The sequence below is a fragment of the Condylura cristata genome, unplaced genomic scaffold, assembly GCF_000260355.1.
Source record: "Condylura cristata isolate star-nosed mole 26May11 unplaced genomic scaffold, ConCri1.0 scaffold00010, whole genome shotgun sequence".
Lineage (NCBI taxonomy): Eukaryota > Metazoa > Chordata > Mammalia > Eulipotyphla > Talpidae > Condylura > Condylura cristata.
Window position 1 is genome coordinate 56,828,193 of NW_004567111.1, and position 10,850 is coordinate 56,839,042.

The following is a 10,850-nucleotide window of genomic DNA, read 5'->3' on the forward strand; positions in this document are numbered from 1 at the left end:
ACCAACATTTCATGCTTCACTTTCTTCCAAACTTATCAGTTATCATCATTTCTGGTTATAGTAAAATCTCTGATACTAAAAGGTTCATATGCCCAGACCAAAAAAACCATTCCAATATTTCTATACTAACAAAAAACATGACGTATTAAGATAGTTTTTTTGGTTAAGTATTCAGTATCACATCAGACATTAGTGCAATTAAAAAAAAAAGTCTGCACCAGAGTAATATCTATTAGTAATGAGCCACGTAAATAACATGTTTTACTTATTTTTTACTTCATTCTTCACTTTGTGCATTTTTTCATCTCAGTTTTAATCCCTGTGGGCTTCCCACCCATTTACCTTTGTGCCATCACCATAGTCCTATGCACTCTTCCCATGCCAGTTTTGATCCCATTCCACTTTCCATCCTATACTATGTCTCTGGTTTAAAGCTGTTGCTTTCATTTTTACTTTATTATATTTGCTTCTATTTTTTTTTTCTTAAAAAGAAAAGATAGGCCCTCCCTGGTGGCGCAGCGGGTTAAAGCGCAGCACTGAGAATCTGAAGCCACTTCCGCATGAGTTCGATTCCCGCCTGCCGCCTGCCCCGGAGGAGACCACATGGCGAGCCAGACCTCTCCTGGCCTGCCCGCTGCTTCCCTCAGCAGTGTGCTTCGTCGATCTGCCTGTTCTGCTCCCCACTCTGTCTCTGGTGAGGCCTCTCACCGCCCCTGAGCCTCTGGCCTGTACCCCAGTTCTGTATGAATAAATAAATAAATCTTTAAAAAAAAAAAAAGACACAATGTGGTATTTTTAATAAGACTCAATGATGGCAAATACGATTACCACTCTCATACATTAATCTTGTTGTTTTGATACCTTTCTGGAAAAACAATGGGCAAATATGCACTGGGATCTTAAAGTATTAGAGCTGTTAATTCTAAGTTCTATTTATTCACATAATTTCAGCAAGTATGTGCAACAAAAAGCTGAAAGAAAAAAAATGCAAGAATTATCTCTTGGTAATGGGACTGAATTTTTCTTGTACGTATTTCAATTATTTTATGCTTAACATCCAACTGCTCTCATCCCTAAGTTTTTGATAAGATTACTGTATTTAGTAACACAGTGCTTGACTTATATTCAGAAAAGATTGTTTATGAAAAACATACATCTTCAACGGGTGGGTTGTACGATATATTAATGCTATCCCAATAAATAAGTTTTTTAAAATATATCTTCATATAGCAATTCTGAATTGATTTAAATTCTTCATTTAAACACCCACTGTTACGAGCAAATTCCAAAAGAAAATGCTATTTTCCGGAGAGTGCTTAACTACAACTGCTGTTTCTCATTTGCTTACACAGGGTGATAAGGAATGCAATATAGCCCGATAAGGCTCCCAAGTTTTCTCACATTTGAAGTACAGATACCAAACCAGTGGAGCTTTATTGCAGCTTTCAGTCAAAATATTTATCATCTGTGACCCAGGATGCTCCTCTTAATCTTTCTCGGCAGGTAGAGGGGGGAGAACACAAAACAGAGTTTAGACTTTGTAGTGTTAGCGCCTGGAGCCCCGCTATGCAGACACTCGCTATGTTTGCTGTTTATTATTAAGACTCTGCCTCAAAAGCTGTTTCCCAGTGTTACAGACTTTCCGCTTCAGGAGCCGGTAGAGAGGGCAGTCCTGCGATCGGAGGGCGAAGGCTCAGCTCTAGGACCACTTCTTGGTGACATTGAGGTGGCTCAGCTGGTCTTCCACCAACCTGTGAGCGGGAAACTTGGAGGTGCTGGCCGCTCTGATGGCTTGGAAGGCCGCCGCTCTGCGGGCCGCGGCGTGGCCGCACTCCTGCTCGGCGGTGAGGTACGGCACGCTCAGCCAGTAGTGGTTCTCCGCCTCGATCTCCAGGCGCCGAACCATGTTCTGCTTTGCGACGAAAGACACGGCCCGCGGCCGCCGGTGCTTCCCGATCCACTGGCGGCCGGGAATGCGATTGCGACAGAGGAAGGCGGTGAGGAACATGGCGCCTGCAAAGGAACACGGCCAAATGGCACTAGCGGCGCCCCGCCTCGTGCCCCTCCCGGCGCCCGGGGCACCCGAGAACGCGCCCGCTACCACGGAGGAACTGGGGGCACAAATAGCCAACTCCTTCAGCGCCACCATAAGCCGTAACTCACCGGTTTATAAACCGAGCGGTCCCAAGAATTCAGTCACCGGACACCACCTGCAACGCGCCCGCCTGTCGAAAACTCCGCCCCCTTCTCGCGAGATTCTCGCTATCGCGATAAAGACGCGCGACTTCACGGAATCACGTTACTTCCGACGCGAAGATATTCAAACTAGCGGCGGGCGGTGAGTTGGGAAGTAGGGTCGTCTCCAACTTAGCGTCCTGCTCGTGGTTTTCCTTATGGATCTGATTCGGAGCTTCCACGGCAAACTGCGGTCTCTGGCCGTCACCCTAGACTGCGAGACCGTCCGGCTGCAGAGAGCGCTAGACGGAGAGGAAAGCGGTAAGCGAGGCTGTCGGGCGTTGGGGTTCGCGCCGGCCGGGACCGCGCCCACAACCCCGAGTGCGGTGTATTAGCAGGGCATTAATAAGTAAAAAAATTAAAAATAATAATATTTTGCAGAAAAGATTATTTATTCTGGTGAGGAGAGCTTCTAGAGAGAGACGGGGTGGGGGTGTTACACCTGTCAAAATGCTGGGTGTTTATCGTTAGTCCTTAGGGCTGCCGGTACTACCTTTTCATTCATTCTTAAGATACCTCAAGAGTGTTGCCCCTGCTTTTAATTCTACTTAAACCACAAGGCTCTACTCAAGTACTGGAAGTAGTAACGTCACGAAGAAAGACGGTGTCATTTAGGAATAAGAGCCTAAATTGACACATTAAACTCACAATGATAAAAAATGTACACAACTTGTTTTTAAATTACGCATAATGTGCCCTTATCAGTAAAAGTATATTATAAACAAAATGAAACAATTTCTATTTAGCACAGTTCGTTGCTTGTGCAGTGACTTTGTCTCTCCTAAATAACCCACCGTTGCAGTAAATGTCCGTATTTTTCCAAAACAACGCATACTATCAACGCAAATAGTAGTTCACAATACTGCCTTTTTTTTACATAAACAAAGCAAACCACTATTATAATTCTATTTTTAATAATAACTTATTTTTACATCATTTTGTGTCTTTTTCCATCTCAGTTGTAATCCCCATGGGCTTCTCATCACAAAATCACCCGTGTGGCCATCACCATAGTCCAATGCACTTCCCTCCCCTCACTGTTTTTGATCCCACTCCCCACTCCATTCCCATAAAATGTCTCTGGTATACAGCTGTTCATTATTATTATTATTTTTTTTTTTTGGTCTGGTCCATTATACTCCTGCTATGACTGAAATCATCTGATATTTTTGCTTTTCTCTCTTATTTCACTAAGCATGATCTTTTCATCTCCAACCATGTTGCTGCAAAAGGCATGTGTTTATTTTTTTTTTGTGGTTGCTGAGTAATATTCCATTGTGTATATGTACCATATCTTTTTAATCCAGTCATCTACTTTTGGGCCTTTGGGTTGATTCCATGTCTTTCCAATTATAAATAAAGCAGCACTAAACGTGGGGGTACAGGTGTCTCTTTGAGTCAATGGCAAACCACTATTAATAATGTTTTATATACTTTTGTATTAAAGATTTTTTTAAGTTGTTGCAAGCGTAATTCAGATTTTCACACTTTATATATGTCATAATTGTACTTTAATGTATTGCATCCTGTAGATACAGAATCCTTTTATTTTAATTACATTATGAATAGTTTTCCAGCCATTTAAAAATATTTTGGTTGTAAAAACAATGTGTATGACAAATACTTTGAGATGTAGAAAATTAGAAAGAAGAAAAATATTTCCTATCAGAAGACACCACTATTAATAGTCAACTTTCTGCTTTTCTTAATTTTAGAGTAGCTTTGTTTTTCTTTGATTTTTTTACATAATTGATACTATAGGAGACACAAAACTGTACTAACATTTTGGACTCTTGACATTTGTTGAATTGCATTCCACAAAACTTGTCCTAACTTACCTTCTTACCAATGTATTATCTCTGTAGACAAATTCTGAGTTTTCTTTTGACTTCACGAAATAATTAATTATTGGATTTAAAAAAAATTTTTAACCCTTATGTCTTAACAGAAAATAGAGAATTGTGATAATTAGAAAGATCACAAAAAAATTTCATTTCTTGTGATCACTAACTAGGTTAATGATGAATCATTAACTAGGTTAATTTTTTTAACTTGTTAAGATGTAATTCAAGTAGCATAAAATTCATCTTTTAAATAATGCAATTTAGTGGCTTTTAGTCTAGTCAGAGTTTAACCAACTGTCATCACAATAAATTTAGATTTTAGTTACCTCCAAAAGAAACTCCTGTGCCCGTAAACAGCTAAACAGCTATTCCCTGTAATCCCATCACCATTTGCCACATTAACCTTGTATAACCACTGTCACCTTTCTGTTACTATATACTTGCCTATTTTAACATTTCATATAAATGGAATCATGTAATTTGTAATCTTTGTGACTGACTTAATTTCACTTAGCAGGGTTCATCCATGTCATAATATGTATAAGCACTTCATCACATTTTATTGCTTAATTTTATTTGTTTCATTGTATGGATATATGTAGCACATTTTGTTTATTCATTGTTTAATGGACATTTGAGTTTCTACTTTTTGGGTTTATAAATAATGCTGTAAACATTCATATGCAACTTTTGCAAAACTTTTTCAAAGTGGAAATAGGTTTCCACCAACAGTGTGAGTTGCAATTTCTCCACATCCTCATCAACATTTGTTATTGTCTCTTTTTATTATAGCATTCTAATGAATGAAAGTAGAATATGACAGTGGTGTTGATTTGCATTTCCCTAATGAAAATTGGTCAACTTTTAACAGGTGGAAAAAGCTCTTCAAAGGAGCTATATTTTAGGAAAGAGAAATATAGCCCTTTACAATTTTGCTTTCATATCTTGCACATGACCAAGTTATTGATAAGAAAGGTGACAGCACACTGGTAAAAGGTGTCTTTTCAGTAAGTGGTGCCAGGTCACGAGGACACAGATATGTAAAACAAAGGACAGATCTTGCTCTTAACTTAATCCCATAGACAAAAATCAATGCCAGAAGGATTGTATCTAAATCATAAGGCAAAACAATAAAGTTTTCAGAAGAAAATGTGTTATTGTTTACAAAAATTTTTAACATAGGACCTAAAAAGTATTTATAAAGGAAAAAATTGCATTCCCTTTTTCTCCCTTTGCCACCTTCCTTTTTTATCTGAGTGTTAAGCATGTGTATTCAGTTAATCAAGCTATATTCACAACAATTTCAGCATTTTTCTGTTACGTATATTTAGTAAATGCTTTTGTTTTTATTAAGACTTTGTTTGTACATATTTTGCATCACTGTTCACTTCTTTTGCAGTGTTTGCTTTTTTTCTCCGGTGTAGTGCCCCATAGAATTTCCACCACTATTCACCAGTGAACAATCACCACAGTTCCCTCCCTCATTCTTATCCCTCTCCCCCTCCCCTGCACAATGTCTCTGATTTTAGTTGTCTGCTTATTTTTGTTTTGTTTTGCTGTATTTTTTTTATTGTTGCTACTTTTTCCCTTAAACCCTTATTTGTTCTTCCTATAAGGGAAACCATCCAATATTTTTCTTTTCCTGTTGACTTATTTAACTGAGCATAATCCCTTCTAGCTCCATCCATGTTGCTGTGAATGGCATTAGTTTCTCTTTGTTGAATGTTTAGTTTATCTTTGTTTGAATACAGTAGTATTCCATTGTGCATATATACCACATCTTCTTGATTCAGTAAAGAAAGGCCTTCACACTTTGAGATTGACAGGATATAAATTACAAGGAAATGTTTTAAAAAACTGTACTAAATTATGTTATTTTCTCCCTTTTTTCTTATTGTACTTTTTCTTTTCAATATTCATATTGGAGAGTTTGAAGATTTTCCAATGCGAATTTTACATGACCTTCGTTCAGAAGTCCAGGTTCTAAAGGTATTCTGCAACGTTAATTTATTGTTTTTATGCGATAATTAAAATAGCACAGTAAACTTAGTCAAAACTTAGAGAATTTGTAATGTATGTACTTTCTTCATAATGTAATGTACTTTTCTCCCTTCATAAAAGGATGATGTCAGTATTCTTCTTGATAAAGCACAGTTGGAAAGTCAAGAAAACATTGGTTTCATAAAAGCAACAAAAGTACTGATGAAAAAAAATTCATTGGATATCATGAAAATTAGAGAGTTTTTCCAGAAGTATGGTTATAATCCACGTGTCAAGAAAACTTCAGGTGTGATAAATTTTATTTCACAGCATTTGTTTTAGTATTAAAAAAAGAAGGCAACATAATTAAATAAGTATATTATAGATGTGGCCGTGGCTCTGCCATTATCACATTGCCGTCATATCCCTAATCTTCATTTCTGATCACTGTGTACTCACTGTGTGCTGAGTACATTACTGACCCGATGTGCAGTAGGAAGACATCCCTTGCTCTCTGAAATGCCAGATGAGAAAAAACACAACATTGGTTGAAAGAAAAGTGCAATATAAATCTATTTAACTTAGGAATATTTAGCTTCTAGTTCACCCTTACAGTTTAGATAACTGAGAAGTCAATTATAAGGCATACTTTTTCATTTCTGTTTCCTTTTCTGCAAAATGATTTTGGGCTATATAAATTGGCAGTCTATTAAAGTAATTTCTAAGCTTTGTAGTTTCTAAAATTTCTAATTTTGGATCTAAATTACCTAAGTTCAAATCTCTCATTTTAACATTTAATGGTTGTATCATCTTTGACCAATTACCTAACCTTATACCTCAGTTTCTCACCTGTAAAGTGAAGATGTTAATAATATCTGTACCTAAGGTTATATAAGGGCTACAGGAGACAAAATTTGCTTAGAACAGTTCGTGGCGTGTATTAACTAACATCCAGTGTTAACGATTATTTTTTTCTTAAAAGATTTATTTATTTAGGCATACAGAACTGGGATACAGGCTAGAGGTGCGGGGGCAGTGAGAGGATTCACCAGAGACAGAGTGGGGAGCAGAACAGGCAGATTGACTGAAATATACTACTGAGGAGAGCAGAGGACCAGATAGGAGAGGTCTGCTGCACCATGTGGGTCACTTCCTTGGTCAAGGATTGAACTTGTGCTGAAGTGGCTGCAGCTGGCTTTCGCAGTGCTACACTTTAACCCTTTGTGCCAGTAGGGAGGGCCCTGCTGTTGTTATTTTTATACCTATATATGTGAGTGACTAATTTCAATACTCATCACAGTCTTTGTTTTCCTTTTTGACTTTAGATTGTCTCACACAAAAGACTCCTCATATTCTTTTTTGGCATTCTCTTTGATTTTTTTGACTCCCAATTTCAGTTCCATGCCAGTTTAATTAACCATTAGTTACCTAGGAAATGCCAAAAGAATTGTGGGGGGAAAGAAAAGCTTTTAGTAAATTATTTCATCTGAAATGTGCTGTTTTGTGATTAAGCATATAGGAATTGGAGCCGGAAGTAACTTACTAAGGTTGAGAAACGGTCTTTCTAATATATTTCTTTCAACTAGGTTGTGATAAAAGTGTGCCAGACTGAAAGAATAGAAATTTGTATTTGTGTAGTGGTGTTTTTCTTTTAACTTAGGCATTTATTAGTTAAAAATCTAAAACAGCATTATATTTTGTATTAAATCTAGATCATAACTAAATTCCACACTGCAGTTAATGTACTTAAGGAAAAAGTTTTAAGTAAATTAAGATGGGTAAATGACATTAAGGAAAGTAAGGAAATTGGACCGTATAAGGTAGTTATTGATTTTTCCACCTTGTAATACTATAGTTTACTTCTCTAATGTGTCATCAAAATGAGATCTGGGTGACATAACTAAGATGTCAGAAATTTACTAAAGGAACAGTTGAAATACAACTTTTTTTTTTTTTTTTAAAGATTTATTTATTTATTTGTACAGAGCTGGGGTACAGGCCAGAGATGCGGAGGGTGAGAGGATTCACCAGAGACAGAGCAGGGAGCAGAACTGGCAGATCGACGAAGTACACTGCTGAGGGGAGCAGCGGGCGGGTCAGCAGAGGTCTGCCACGCCATGTGTTCACCTCCCGGGCAGGCGGGGATCGAACTCATGCGGAAGTGGCTTTAGTTTCTCAGTGCAGTGCTTTAACCCGCTGCGCCACCAGGGAGGGCCTGAAATACAACTTTTAAAGAATGAGGAAATCCTTATGCTTGTTTGGGACATTTTAAATGCACATATTTCATGTGATTTTAGTATATAAGATTTCCTGGTTTGATGTTTGACCAGAATATGACCTCTTTGGTGTTTTTTTTTTTTTCCCAGTGGATGAACAAACAGTCACTGACTGTAAACCAGAGTCCACTGAGCATGAAAATGTTAAGAAATCTGATGTGAAGGACGATTTGTCTGATCCTGCTATTCCAGGCACTTCTGTTTCTGAGAAATCTCCACGAAGTCCACAACTTTCAGATTTTGGACTTGAGCGGTACATGATATCCCATGCTATGCCAAGCTCTCTACAGTCAGTAAACAATCATAAGGAAGAACCAAAAAATTTAACTCCATCTTCCAAAGAGTCATTAGTTAAAGTGCCAAAAACTCCAAAATGTGCACTAAAGATGGATGATTTTGAATGTGTGACTCCTAAATTAGAACACTTTGGTATCTCTGAATATACTATGTGTTTAAATGAAGATTACACAATGGGACTGAAAAATATGAAGAATAAAAGGTAATAGTTTTCTTAAAAAGCATATTTTATCTAACTTTCTGAATCTTTGGCATTCATTGACTTCTCTAGGAAAAATATGTTGCTGAAAATACCTTTCATTTAAAAAATTTTTTAGATACTTAATATCCCAATGAAATAGGAGTACAATAAAGTGTGAGTTATTGGTTTCCTCAGGTTAGATTCTGTAGCAGTGATAAGGACTGAATAAGGAAAGTATTGAAGGATAAAATTAAAGGAGTAAGTACTTGTGATTGATTTGCTATAGAGACTTTGGAAAAGAAGGGGATATAGGATGAACTATAGAAATCTGCCTTGTTGCCTGGTATCATGGTAAAGAAAACATTGAAGATAGGAATAGCTACAGCTTAGAGGTAGAAGTGGTATGTTTATATGTTAATTTTGAGATACCTGTAGAAGTGCTCTTAAGCTAAGGTATTTGAATATGATTTGGAAGCTCAGGGATGAATTTTATGCAAGATCAGCGAGGTTGTGAGGTATGGTTTAGAATTGGTGATTAAAGTGTTACCATGTAAATGAAAATAGCTCATATTATATCCATATTTCTCAGAACTATAAATATTAACAAAGTTAAGTTGAACATTTAACTAAGAGTCAGGAAAAACCATAATTTTGTGAAAGAATAAACACTAAATATAAAATAGCACTATAAAGGATCTTTAAAAGGGTAGAATTGATAAATTTAAGAATTGTTGTTATTTAAACAAATGCAAGAACTAAGGGACTGAATTAAGCTATTAGAAGTGCTAGAGGGTGTAGTATCAGGAAATTTGGAAAGCACAGATGAATGAAATACTTTCAAAAATAATTTAGAATTATCAACATCAACTTGGAGTAGAAAACTCAGAGAATAAAACTAAAAAAGTTATCAAACAACTTACTCCAAAAGTTTCTAGGCAGAGGTGGTTTTCTAGATGAATTCTTCCATAATTTCAGAGAATATACCTGTTTCATCTTTTCTGTAACGGTTCTTTTTCTGATAAGGAGATGCACATTGCAGTGCAGATACCAACAGCTTCCCTGAGGGTCTTCAGGGGTTATCCTATTTTTTCCTTACTAGTAAAATATAAACTACCTTAAAATTGATTAAGATACAGTGAAATTGATGGTCTTTAGTAAGAACTGCAGTCTGCTACCTATAGCCACAGGTTAAATCCAGCCTACTCTTATTTTTTTTGTAATTTAAATTTTATTGGAGATGACTTTTTTTAGAGTTTCTTTTCTGAAAGTAGAGTAAGTTTATAAATGATATACTCTTTTTGACACAGTTACTGATAAAAGTACACAAAAGAAACTATGACCCAAACTGCATTATGAATATAAATTTTTCAGCTGTAAAAATCCTAGTTAAAATACAAATTCAGTAATACTAAAAATATGATGGACAATTTCAAATTAAGCTTATTCCAGAAATGTAAAAATAGTTTAATATTTGAGAACTTATAGGATATATTCTTTCCTTGATTTGGTAAAAAAAAATTAGGATAACCTCATTAGATGCAAATAAAAAATTTGATCAAAATTTGACACACATTCTTCAACTTAAATACATTGGCAAATAAGTAGAAGGATATTTCATTAACATAGCAATATGAAAGTTGTCTATCACCATCTAACTTCAGCATCACTCTTGGTGCTCTGGCCAATGTAATGATGAGTGTTATATTGTTTTACTAATTATAAAATAGATCATAAATAAAAGTAAGCATTTCTGTGTTGTATTTCTAGGCCATGTTTTGTTCCTGAGCAACTCAAGAAGGTCACATCTAAAATAGCTAGAAATAATAAAAGCTCAAGAAAGAGATTCTGAGATAATCATTTTTAAAATATGCTTTCCTATGTTGACATCTGGTTGGTAAATATAGTAGGAAAATCCTTTCAAATTTGCACCGAGGCCCTCCCTGGTGGCGCAGCGAGCTAAAGCACAGCACTAAGAAGTTAGCCATTTCCCCATGAGTTCAATCCCTGCCTGCCCCAGAGGTGACCCACATGGCGCGG

General features: G+C 36.5%; 3 protein-coding genes across 3 annotated transcripts in view; 2 read left to right on the plus strand and 1 right to left on the minus strand.

Annotated features, from left to right (window-relative positions):
* Window positions 1-516, plus strand: part of ZDHHC20 (zinc finger, DHHC-type containing 20) — a 94,308-nt gene extending 93,792 nt beyond the window's left edge. Inside the window, exon 14 of the mRNA XM_012723262.1 lies at window positions 492-516. The gene's annotated coding sequence lies outside the window, so the exon portion shown is untranslated. The remainder of the gene's footprint in view (window positions 1-491) is intronic.
* A 259-nt stretch (window positions 517-775) lies between these two features.
* MRPL57 (mitochondrial ribosomal protein L57) lies at window positions 776-2,235 on the minus strand. Its single transcript, XM_012723142.1, has 2 exons — window positions 2,164-2,235; window positions 776-2,013 (listed from the first exon to the last, which is right to left on the minus strand). The coding sequence occupies exon 2, from the start codon at window positions 2,006-2,008 to the stop codon at window positions 1,700-1,702; it is 309 nt and encodes a 102-aa protein (XP_012578596.1). The 5' UTR covers window positions 2,009-2,013; window positions 2,164-2,235; the 3' UTR covers window positions 776-1,699.
* A 90-nt stretch (window positions 2,236-2,325) lies between these two features.
* SKA3 (spindle and kinetochore associated complex subunit 3) overlaps window positions 2,326-10,850 on the plus strand; it is a 16,372-nt gene continuing 7,847 nt past the window's right edge. The window contains exons 1-4 of the mRNA XM_004680353.2: window positions 2,326-2,496; window positions 6,007-6,068; window positions 6,201-6,366; window positions 8,426-8,834. Of these exons, the coding sequence (XP_004680410.1) occupies window positions 2,394-2,496; window positions 6,007-6,068; window positions 6,201-6,366; window positions 8,426-8,834 (740 nt within the window). The 5' untranslated portion in view covers window positions 2,326-2,393. The remainder of the gene's footprint in view (window positions 2,497-6,006; window positions 6,069-6,200; window positions 6,367-8,425; window positions 8,835-10,850) is intronic.